The sequence below is a fragment of the Caloenas nicobarica genome, chromosome 21 (genome assembly GCF_036013445.1).
Source record: "Caloenas nicobarica isolate bCalNic1 chromosome 21, bCalNic1.hap1, whole genome shotgun sequence".
NCBI lineage: Eukaryota > Metazoa > Chordata > Aves > Columbiformes > Columbidae > Caloenas > Caloenas nicobarica.
This window is the reverse complement of record NC_088265.1, coordinates 1,599,540-1,611,453: the sequence shown is the minus strand read 5'-3', so window position 1 is coordinate 1,611,453 and position 11,914 is coordinate 1,599,540. Positions and strand designations below refer to the sequence as shown.

General features: G+C 56.8%; 2 protein-coding genes across 2 annotated transcripts; one reads left to right on the top strand and one right to left on the bottom strand.

Annotated features, from left to right (window-relative positions):
• Window positions 1-82: 82 nt before the first annotated feature.
• TIMM17A (translocase of inner mitochondrial membrane 17A) lies at window positions 83-5,454 on the top strand. Its single transcript, XM_065649260.1, has 6 exons — window positions 83-146; window positions 1,354-1,453; window positions 1,560-1,623; window positions 2,202-2,330; window positions 2,700-2,810; window positions 4,001-5,454. Exons 1-6 carry the CDS (start codon window positions 121-123, stop codon window positions 4,069-4,071), a joined length of 501 nt encoding a protein of 166 aa, XP_065505332.1. The 5' UTR covers window positions 83-120; the 3' UTR covers window positions 4,072-5,454.
• On the bottom strand, window positions 5,200-11,087 carry ADIPOR1 (adiponectin receptor 1). The gene is made up of 8 exons (XM_065649249.1): window positions 11,004-11,087; window positions 10,622-10,816; window positions 9,443-9,559; window positions 8,803-8,974; window positions 8,029-8,215; window positions 7,178-7,365; window positions 6,459-6,652; window positions 5,200-6,023 (listed from the first exon to the last, which is right to left on the bottom strand). Exons 2-8 carry the CDS (start codon window positions 10,760-10,762, stop codon window positions 5,895-5,897), a joined length of 1,128 nt encoding a protein of 375 aa, XP_065505321.1. The 5' UTR covers window positions 10,763-10,816; window positions 11,004-11,087; the 3' UTR covers window positions 5,200-5,894.
• Between the last annotated feature and the right edge of the window lie 827 nt (window positions 11,088-11,914).

Sequence of the window (11,914 nt, the reverse complement as noted above, 5' to 3'; positions counted from 1 at the left end):
TGGGGCACTGCGCATGCGCGTAGCCCTCCCCTCACGCGTCGCTCCGTCCCCATTGGCCGGCGCGGGGAGGCGGGCAGCCAATCGCGCGGCGCGGAGGGCGGGCGGAGGGGGCCTGGCAAGATGGAGGAGTACGCGCGCGAGCCCTGGTGAGCGGCCCGCGCGGCGGCGGCGGCGGCTCCGGGCGGGACCGGGCGGGGAGCGGGCCGGGCCGGGCCGGGCCGGGCGGGCCGGGCGCTCCCCGGGGCCGCTCCCGGCGGGCGGAGAAGGAAGAGCGCGCGGGGGCGGTGTATGTGACCTTGGCGGGGCCCTTCGGCGGGAGGCCGCGCTGAGGGGAGCGCGGAGGCCCGGCTGGGGCCCGGGCGGCCAACGGCGGTACCGGGCCCGGCGGAGCCTCCCTGAGGGGGCGGTGCCGGCTGCGGCCTGTGCCGGGCCCGGGGCCTCTGCGGGATGCGCTCCCGGGCTGGACGGCGCTTCGCTTCGCTAGGTTTGCTGATTATTGCCGGTGCAGGAGCTGGAATCACTCGAGTGGTTGGCTTCTGCGGTGAGACTTTAACGTAAGATGAAAGAAACAAAATAACTTTGTTATTTTACACTTCAAAATTACCAGCAGTGGCACCAGAGGTTAATAGCAGGTTAGTGCCAACCTAGTTTAGTGTTTGATTTAGTGTTACAACAAGGCAGAGGTTTTAACCCCAAATTACAGCTCATGTCGCTGGTGTTGAAAGCGTTTGCTGCGAGGAAAATGCTCCTTCTGCTGCGAAGCTTTTCCTTGCTGGTTGTTGTTGCTCCGTGTTTGGGAGGAATCGTGGCCTCCTGCACATCTGAGCAGATCTGTGCTTTAAGGGAACTTCAAAGGTCCAGGGTGCGCCAGGAAAAACCTTTTTGGTTTGACAAAAGGTGACTTTGAAGTCTCTCATTTAAATAACCAGGACTAATGAAAAGCCTGAGTAATCCAAGAAGACGATGTTTTGTGGCAGCTGTGAGCTGGTTCTCCTTGAATTTGCCACCTCAGTTTTCTGTAGGTCAAGACAAGTGAGAATGGTAAATTTAAACCTATTTATGCTCCAGAAGTGGGGCAGAGCTGGAATTCCGCAGGCATTTGCTGTGATGGAAAATGGTCTTTCTGCCTTGCGTGAGGAGTTCGGGCAATTCCTCTGTATATTTGGGAGACGGGCTGGTAGAGTCTCTGCAAACCTCAAGTTTGTTTTGCTATCTGCTCAGCACGCCGGATGTGAGATGGTGCAGCTGGCAGGATTTTCACTGGAGTTACATCCCGTGCTGGATCTGTTCCAGTTACCTGCATGATTTAACATGGTTGGAATTTCATATTTTCATCTTTATTTTTCTTTACAGTCCCTGGAGGATCGTTGATGACTGCGGAGGTGCTTTCACCATGGGAGCGATAGGAGGTGGCATTTTCCAGGCCATCAAGGGCTTCAGAAATTCCCCAGTGGTAAGTGAAATCATTTGAGAGTGTGCTGGGCCTGTGGCGAATTGTTGTTCCCTACAGTCAGATAGTCTGTAAGAATTCACTCTTTTAACTGTCGTTTTCATTGTAGGGTGTAAACCACCGGCTGCGGGGAAGTTTGACAGCGATTAAAACCAGAGCTCCACAGCTGGGAGGTAATTGATTTTGTGGTGTTGCTGGTAGATAACCCAGTTTGGGAATATAACGTGGTACGAGTGCAGTGAGACCTGAGCTGTGGGCCAGCTGTGCTCCAGTTAGTCCAAGTGATGAATAAATATAGTTCTGATGCACCCAGAATTAGTTAAATGTGGAGGAAACATGCTTGTGTTCATGGAATTATAAGCAGGGTTAATAATGTTGTTGTATTTTAAGCAGCTCTGTGCAGAGCTGCCCGGGAGCCTGTGCATTGTGCACCGGGCTTTAAAATAAACCAAATGGACTCAGTAAAAGAAGTAATCAAACTTGGAGAAACACTGACGAGGATGGATGGGTCTGGGTGGGATTTCAGACAGTTCCCCTGGGGTCAGCAGGGTAAATTTCAGTCATGTTTGTGAATTGAATTTTGTGTGTAAAAGTCTAAAAATCACAAATCTGCAGTTGGAGATAAAATGACGCCGTGACCTCCGAACTGTCACGCTGCGGTGACGCACTGTGCTATGGTGCCGTTCTGACGGCAAATTGAATTAATGCACTGCAGAAGGAGGTGTATTCATTTTATTTTATTTTTTCACAGGTAGCTTTGCTGTCTGGGGAGGTCTCTTCTCCATGATCGACTGCAGCATGGTCAGAATGAGAGGGAAGGAAGACCCGTGGAATTCAATCACGAGCGGGGCCCTGACTGGGGCCATATTGGCTGCAAGAAGTAAGAAATTGAGCACCGGGGAGAATATTCGTTGAAAAACTTCTGGGTTCTAAGTGTACAGTTCTGATGGCTCTAGTGGAACAATAGGCTATGATACCCAAATTGGAATTTAGTCTCTAAGAGAAATTGAAAGATAATCTGAAACTTTTGTCTTGTGCTTATGAAATAATTGTGTTCTCAAACATTAGTGCCTTTGTTTCCTTGAGGAAGCGGGGGAGAGTTGGCCAGTAATTATCCTTTTATTGTTGATGCTAATGAGGCTTAATGGTGCAAAATGACTGCTTATAGGAGAAATTATAACTAAAGAAAGAGTGATAATATGTAAAGTAATGCACCAAAGATGTGTCGGTTTGTGCTTTTTATTTTTAGACGGCCCCGTTGCCATGGTGGGATCTGCCGCCATGGGAGGAATTCTCCTGGCTTTAATTGAAGGAGCTGGTATTCTGTTAACGAGATTTGCCTCCACACAGTTCACGAACGGTAAGGAACCGTTGGAATCCGGTGTCACCGGGTTTTTATAGAAGGATTTTTATAGGTCACTTAGCCGAGTCAGTAGCCATTTGTGTAGATACTTGCCCGTGAAAAATACTTAATACCTCTATCGGCCCACTTTATTTTGGGAGGAATACAGACAAAACCACTAGTGTTGAAAGGATTAGTAGTGAGCCACTAATTCCTGAGAGGCTTCCTCTCTTAGGTCTGTTCACTGACGTTCTTTGTTCAATCTAAATTACAACAATTTCTGTTCTTAAGACAGAGACATTTAAAAATTACTCTGCTTTAGAGAATGGGTATCATCTGTCCGTTACAATTTATTATCTCGAAAATTGGTGTGCAGTAATGTCTTGCTTCCCTCCAGCAGAACGTCAGTAGGAGGGGTCGGGAAGCTGACTTCACGATGATTTGTTCCATTTCAGTGATTTGCTTTATTGTCAGGCAAGTTACTTTGGGTAAACCCTCCCAGAGCGGCCCAGCTCATCTGAAGGGCCATGAGATGCAGGTTTCCAGCTCCTTTAAGTGACCGAAAATGTTTCCCTCTCGCTGCTCTGATTGATTCTCGCTGCTCTGAACGCCCATGAGGTGCTGGAGCGAGCTCAGAGGAGGGAACGGAGCTGGGGAAGGAGGGTGGAGCTGAAAGGAGGTTGGAGCCAGGGAGGGTCGGGCTCTGCTCCCAAGTAATAAGCACCAGGACCAGAGGAAACGGCCTCAAGTTGTGCCAGGGGAGGTTGAGGTTGGATCCGGGGAACAATTTCTTCCCCAAAGAGCTGTGGGGCATTGGAACAGGCTGCCCAGGGCAGTGCTGGAGTCACCATCCCTGGAGGGGCTGGACAGACGGAGATGAGGTTCTCAGGAACAGGGGGCAGTGCCAGGGCTGGGGGAACGGGTGGACTTGATCTTGAGGGGCTTTTCAACCAAAAGAATTCTCTGATTTCCCCATTAATAAGGGAGGTAAAAACATGGTCTGTATCGGACTGAGACTCTTTCAGTCCATAAAGCTCTTGAACTTCTTTAAATGAAAAAAAAATCAAATTTCAAGTCTTGTTATTGGCTTAATTAATTTTTCAGGGGATTTATATTAAAACTGCTGTGTGTTTCACGCTGTTAGTAGGAAGAATCTCTCGTCTCTTGGTATTTATGATTTGCCATTTTTCCTTTTGCCTTGTTTGCAGGCCCCCAGTTGTCAGACGACCCCTCCCAGCTGCAGCCCTCTCCGTTCAGCGACTACAGACAGTACCAGTGATTGTGCTCCTGCTCGCGCTGCACCTGAGCTGTGATCCAACCTGAGCTGTGACCTAACGCACTGGAGGACCCAGGTGTGTGTGTCCTTACTGGGGTCACCTCTTACATTGGCTGCACCCACAGGACCTTCAGCATTTTTCAGTGTAAAGCCGCGCAGGAGAACTTTTAGAAGATGACAAATCTATTTATTCATGATAGATTCCCTTGCTGTAATGTTATACGTGTCTGAGCGAATACAAGGAGGTTTAAGACAAGGACCAAACAGAGTCTTGTCGTCCTTTGGACGTGGACTGAAGGGAAAGTCTTTGGAGTCTTCTCTGGGATGTGGTTGACCAGCCATGGTGAACACAGCTGGAGTTTGGCCTGTTCCCCGTCGGATTTGGGCTGCTACACATATTTCAGCTTAAGGAAAATAATTAATCTACACACAGTTCTACATTCCTAAAGTGATTATTATTGGGAGAATGTGCAAGCCAGTGCAAATTACTTCCACCAATAGATGTTTCACTGCTGTTCTTCATTTTCTTGGCCACCCCGATCCAGGCGCTGCCTTCGCAGTCCCCAAAACCAGGGCCTGTCCAGACAGCTCAAACAAGGCCCCACAGCCCCTCCCCGCAGCAGCAGGGAGACGAGCCACCGGTCACGGGCTGTGGCCCCGGGGGCTCTGCAGGCGCTTCTCCCTCACCCTCTGTCAGGTAACGGGTTGCGGGAGCCTGAGCCGGGCTTCGCTCAGCTCAGCTCTTCCCTGCTACTCCCCCGTGACTGTCCATGCTGGACAATCACTCTCACATCTTCACTCAAGGAGAAGCCTCAGATTTCAGGTGTCATCCTTCACCCCCCAGCAGGGCTGCAGCAGCTCTTGGGGCCGGTTGAGCCCTTTGCTGTGTGGATCCCGGTGGGTGCTGCTGCCCCGCAGCTCATCGCCCACCCGGGGGTTTCCTCCTGTCATCGTTGCAATGTCCTAGAGTTTCCTGCATTTTATTCCAGCTGTCAGGGCCGTCCCGACTCGCTGCCACAGCAGGGGGATTCTGCTGCTCAGCCTGGGAGGGGATGTGCTCCTGGGGGGTGCTTAGAGCAGCCCCTCCCCTACACCCACCCCAAAAAACGAGGCAGACACCCCCAGCACGACACTGAACTATTGACCTTTTTATTTCGATCAGCTACAGCAGCTCTACATTCCCCGAACACACTGTCCTTCCGCCACTACCACAGACAGCGAGGGAGCCGAGTACACTGCAGTGGCAGCGAGTCTTTTTAAAGCTTAGTATTAAATATTAAATATTCTCTCATTTATGTTTACATTACTTTGTCAAGGAAAACAAACAAACAAACAAACAAAAAGACAATTAAAACTTAAATTACAGGAACCTGTGCCTGTGCCCTGGGCAGCAGCACCGGGGGTGGCTCCGCTGTGAGGGATTTGCCAAAAATCTCTTGCCCTGGGCCTGGTCGTGTGCGGCTGTGCTGGCTCCGGCGGTGAGCGGGGCAGGGGGTGCTCAGTAGGGCCGGGGGACCCGCGCCCTTTGCTCTCGGAAATCAGGGTGTCTGGGGAAGTGGGGGTGGCCCCGGTGCAGCTAAAACAGGGGCTGGGGGAGGCGAGGCCACGATCCCACCTCCCCTCAGCCCCACCCCAAGTGTGGGGAAAGGGGTGAGGATTTGGTCGACAACTTTGCTACAGAATTTTTGTGGTGTTTTTTTTCTTTTAAAAAAAAAAAAAAAAAAACAACCAACCAACAACCCCAAAGAGTTTCGAGTCTTCCTTTGATTTTAGCAAAGACAGAGTTTAAAAAGCACTTAGGAAGCTTGTACTAAAACCCGGTGCTCTCAGAGGAGAGAGTCGTCTGTGCACCCCCCTTCCAGTCCGTAGCGGAACTCCTGCAGGTTCGACACCCCGTAGAAGTGGACAAAGGCCGCGGCCACCACCAGCACGTGGAAGATCTGATGTGACTGAAACTGTGGAGAAGCAAAAAAGACCTTTAGACCAGACCAAAGGGGACAAAACCACCGGAACACCTTATCCTCACCACTCTCAGGGGCAACAATTTCTTCCTCATGTCCAGCCTGAATCTCCCCTCCTTCAGTTTAAAAACCATCACCCCTTGTCCTATTGCAACAAGCCCTGCTGAAAAGTCTTTTCAGAAGTTTTCCTCCTCCTTTCCTCCCAGAAGTTTTCCTCCTCCTCGCTGCTTCTGCACCACCCCACAACTGTTCTCAGCTCCTCTTTTTTCCTCCCGCATTGCTCCCAGGCAGCATTTCCCCCCCATCTCCAGCCCACTCGCCGCAGCTCTCTGGGGCACACCAGGACCCCTCCACACCTTCTTGGAGCTCCCCACCCTCCACCCATCTCCCCAACCACCCCCTGGATCTCCCCGCTCGTCCCTCACTCACCCAGATGTCAAACTTGCCCGGGAAGAAGCGCTCGGGGATGCGGGCGGCGTAGAGCCCTGCGCCCGTGATGTACATCACAGCCATGAGGAAGAACCAGCCCATCTGCCCGACGGTGGTGGCTTTGACGAAGCCCTCGGCGATGGTGAAGTGCATGGTGGGCACCACGCCGCTCAGCCCCAGCCCCAGGAAAACGCCTGTGGCGGAGAGGGGGGGTCAGCAGGGGGGAATGCGGCACAGAGGGGCTGCTGCCCCCCAGCCCCCTCACATCCCCGTCCTGTGCAAAGGGAAGAAGCTCCTGGAGGCACCAGCAGCTTTTCCTCACTCATCCTGGATTATCCGACCCCTGCGGCATTTGTCCTTCACACAACAAGGGACCTACGGCTCCATGTCCCAGTCAAAACCAGTGCTGACCCCCAGTGCTCACTGGGCAGAGATGAGGTTCTCAGGGACATGGGTTAGTGCCAGGGTTGGGTTAACGGTTGGACTTGATGATTTTAAAGGTCTTTTCCAACCAAAACCATTCTGTGATTCCCCCAGTGTTCTCTGTACAGCCCCGGGGCTGTGGCAGCTCCCGCTCCTGGCTGTGAACAGCGCTGTCGGAAGGTGCCAGGCCTTGGCACCACACCGAAGCCTCATGAGCGTGGGAAGAGCCATCTCTCGCCAGGATCTGCCCCAAGTGCCCCCCTGAAGCCCTCCCGGGGCGAGGACAGAGCTCCTACCTGCTCGTGTCTGCCTGTGCTTCGGGGTGGCGAACCGGTCCCACTGGGCAACGATGATGGCAGAGATGCCCAGGACGCAGACGATGGAGAGGTAGATGAGTCTTGGCTGCGGGGAGCAGTAGAACGAATAGTAGAGCCACGGGACGAAGCTCCCCATGATCAGCAGTGCAATTCCTGAATAATCCAACCTGCAGACGGGGTACAACGACAGATAGTCACAGGGGAGCCCCCAAATCCACCCCTGCCTTGCGTCCTCTTGGTAACGGTGTTGGGACGCCCCAGCCTGTCACCAGAGTCGCCACGGCCCCGCAAGTGAAGCTGCGTGTCCAGAGCGGGGAGAAGGGCTGAGCTCAGTCTCATCAGTGTGATTTGGGGCAGGAGAAAGGGCCTGAGCATGTACACGGCATCTGGGGACGCCAGCAGAGCTCAGCAGGAGAATGAACGGGGCACGAGAGCAGCCGCGCACTCAAACCACGACAGGATGCGTCGGGCATGAGCCCTCACGTGTACGGATTTGACTGTTAACCGCGCTGCAAAGTGCTTTCGATTTATTGATCCAGGAACCATTTCAGCACCAAAACGCAGCTGCTTGTGTTACTCCCACTGCGGAAAGTGCCCTCCCCAGCAGGCAAAGACGTTTCTGCTGAGGGCACGGCCGCACGGTTTGTTCTGCAGACACGGTCCCACAGGACCTCTGGGGTTTGTGCACAGGACACTGGCAGGACTTCCCAGCAAGCAGCACCCAAATAAATGTCTCTGACAGACTTTTGCATTGAGGTTGGATCTTGGGAACAATTTCTTCCCGGAAAGGGAAACCTCCTATGAGACCACACAACCTTGTGCTGACTCACTTTGAAAAAGTCCGCGAGACCTTCTCCGAGTGACAGTAGACAGTGTGGAAAAGCCAGGAGAAGCTGAGGCACAGCACCGCTCCCAGGAAGAACATCCCGAACACCACCTTCTCCTGGAGAGGGGCCATGAAGTACATGTTGGGCCGCAGCATGGTCAGGATCCCCAGGCACAGGAACAAGACAAAACCTGCAGGGAATACACAAAAATGGGCTGTCAGGCCAGAGAGTGAATCAATTCAGCAAAGAACCAGGAGAAACACAGCCCTGGCTGCGCTGCAAGGCAGGTCCTGGTCATACCCTGGCCTTACCCTGCTCGCAGTGCAGTGGGAGGCACTCGGTCACAGCTGGGGAAGGAATTCTTCCCCCTGAGGGTGGTGAGAGCCTGGCCCAGGTTGGCCAGAGAGGTGGTGGATGAAGCATCCCTGGAAACATCCCAGGCCAGGCTGGACGGGGCTCTGAGCAACCTGAGCTGGTGCAGATGTCCCTGCTCATGGCAGGGGGGGCACTGGGGGAGCTGGGGAGGTCCCTTCAACTCAAACCATCTGTGACTCTACAATTCCAAGTGCCTGGTCTCCACGCACCCACGGAGCTCCAGGAACTCCTGGCACCTCCTGACACAGCTGCCTGTGTGCACGGGGAAACGCAATCCTCTAAGGCAGCCCTCGGGCATGGGGAGAACCCCAACACCCAGCAAGTCCTGGCCGCAAAAAGCCACCCCGTGCGTGGGGAACGGGCCCGCCCACAGCCCCAGGGCCACCGAACCCCCCCAGTCACCCAGCAAGTGCGTCCAGATGTTGCCCGTCTCAGTGTGTATCCGGAAGATGCTCTTGAAGCAGGCGCGGAAGGACGGCATGGGCGGCCGGTGTCCGTGCAGGAGGTAATCGTTGTCCTTCAGCCAGTCTGGCAGCACGTCGTAGGGAATCACGCGCCAGCGCCCTTCCCACACCTGCAACACGCCAAGCTGGGCTGGTGGCCCCCAGAGCCTCAAGCCAGCCCAAAGGCTTCACATTTGTCACCCCAGGAGCCTGAAGCCACACGCGGAACGAGCCCAGGCAGGGCTGAAGTGCCCCATAAGGCTCCTCGGGGAGAGAACGTTCAGTTTTACAACATCAGGCACTGGTGGGAGCCCTGAAGCCACCCCGGTCCCGCAGAGCACTCCCCACATGTCCCCCCATGGAGCTGGGGGTGATTTGCACCCTCAGGTTTAACCCTTCAGCACCCAAAGTCACTGTTCCCTTCAGGGGAACTCCCTCGGTTTCCGTCAGGGATGAGGGAGCCCCGGTTGGCAACAGGACTGGGCTGGCCCTCAGACACAGTGACACATCCCAGCCCTGCCCACCACCCCAGGTTTGGGGCATCCGGCCTCGTTACTGTGTCAGAATTAGGATCAGGGGATTGCTCCAGGCTCCCGTACCTTGTACACAAACTCTTCCATCTTCTCCATGGCGTGATGAGCCTGCAGAGGCAGAGTCAGCACACGGACCACCTCCTCCTCTTCCTCGCGGGCCGCCGGGCATGGTGGGTCCTCAGCCTGGAGGGGGGGAGGCCGGGAGGTAATCATTGCTGCCCTGGGGAGGGGGAACAGCGTGCAGAGAGCGGCGAGTCCCTCCGGAGAGCACCTGGGGCCGCATCCTGTCCCGAGGGGACAGGCAGGACCCACCGGTCACCAGCAGTTATGCAACAACCCACTGTCTGAACCGTCTCGGGCGGGCTAATCCCAGATTTATCCTCACTGAAAGGCTGGATTAACCAGGAGGGGGGGATTTTCAACCTTACAGCCAAGGCTGGAACAGCCACTTGGCCCAGCCAGGACCGCTTGGTCCCCCCAGGCTGGGAATGCTCTGCCCGTCCCAGCTCAGCTCCGTCTCCTGTTCCGTTAGCGGGTTTGTGCGGGTGATTTCCAGCCTCTTGGCTCCGAGCAGCAGCGCTGGTGCAGACAAGACGCGTCTCGGCTGACGGATCCATGCGAGGGCTCCAACAGACCCACAACAGCACACTGGGAGTTCTGGGGCCAGTTTAGAGCACAGACCAGCCAAACCATCAGTGTTTGGGTAACGAAACATCTCACAGGCCTCTCTGCACTGACACAAAGTGATAACTGAACTTGGGGCTCTGCAAAACAGCCTTTCAGGCCAAACATGAGGAAGAAATTGTTGGCCTTGAGGGTGGTGAGAGCCTGGCCCAGGTTGGCCAGAGAGGTGGTGGATGAACCATCCCTGGAGACATCCCAGGCCAGGCTGGACGGGGCTCTGAGCAACCTGAGCTGGTGCAGATGTCCCTGCTCATGGCAGGGGGGGCACTGGGGGAGCTGGGAAGGTCCCTCCAACCCAAACTATTCTGTGATTCTACGGTTCTATGATCTCAGCTGTCACAGACCCACAACTGCACAACAGGAGAGGTTTTTGGGCCAGTTTAGAGCACAGACCAACCAAACCATCAGCATGCTGGTAACGGAGCGTCTCACAGGCCTCTCTGCGCTGACACGAAGCGACAACCGGACTCGGGGCTCAGCAAACCCCCCCGGCCGACCCGCCCCCGGGCTAACGGGCCAGCCCCGGCGAACCCGCACGGCCGCGGCTCGGGGGACACTCACAGCGGCCGGGCCGGCGGCTCCTTGTTCCCCCTTCTCCTCCAGGAGCGGCCCCAGCTCCGCCAGCTCCAGGTGCGCCCGTTCCCGCCCGGCGGCGGCCAGCGCGGTGCCCGGCCCGGCGGCGGAGCCTTTGCGGGACGCCATGGCGGTGGGTGCGGGTGGCCGGTGCACGTCCCTCCGCGTCCTTGTGCCGCCGCGCTGGGGAGGGAGCAAGAACAAGAGTCACCGGGAACCGGCGGCCGCGCAGCCCGGGCCGGGCCCTCCCCGCGGGCTGGACGGACCGAGCCAGCCGTGCCCGGGGCAGCGGCGGGGCCGAGGCCGCCGCGGGGGAGCGGGCAGCGCTGGGCAGCACTCGGCGGCCCCGGCCGCTCCCTCCCGCACTCACCGGCCGCTACATCCCGCGCAGGGCGGCGGCGGCGGCACCGGAAGCGACGCTGAAGGAACAGGCCGCTTCCGGCCGCGAAGCCCCGCCCCGCCCGGCAACGACGTCCCCGGGACGGAACGGCGGCGCTGCGCGGGTCTCGCTTTCTGATTGGACGAAGCCGCTGTCTGTCTGTCTCTCCCCCCGCCTCGCCGGCTGCCGACCGCTGCGGTTGGGCGAGCCGCCCCACCTGACGTGCCCGCGGGAGGCGCTCTAGCCCGGGCGCGAGTGTCTCTGGCGGCGCGCTCGGCTGCCCCCTACGGGCGGGGCGGGGCCTCCGGGAGTGCCGTGATGGCGGCGGGCGGGCCCGTGGGCACGGGGGGACCCGGGAGGACACGGCGGGTTCCGCGCCCCGCGGCCGCACCGGGGAGCGGGGGAGACCCCGGCGGGGCGAAGGCCGGGCCCGCGCCGCCCTTAGGCCTGTGGTTACAGTGGCACCGCAGCCCGTTGCCATGGCAGCGCGGCCCAGAGGCCCATTTGTGTCCGTCTATCCCTGTGTCCATCTGTCTCTCCGTCCCCAAGGGCCGTTGGCCACCCCGGCACTGCGGGTCCCCACTGAAATCCACCAAGGGCTTCCCCGGCTGCCGACAGCCCCGGAGAGCAAATGTCTGCAGCAATAATTGATGCCCGAGGTCGCCCCGGCCTGTTGGGGCAGCTCGTCTTTCCCTGCCCGGAGGTTTAATTACCTGCGCTGACGAAGGTTTAATTACCCGCGCTACCGGCAGCGGGGGCTGGAGACTCCCCGACACAATGGTGGCTCCTGTTGCCCATCAATCATTCATGTCCCCGCCAGGGAAGGGGTTTCTTGGGGGCTGCCGGGCTGGGAATTTCCACCCTGCCCACACTGACGAGGCGCCGCGGGCCGGTCGGAGGCG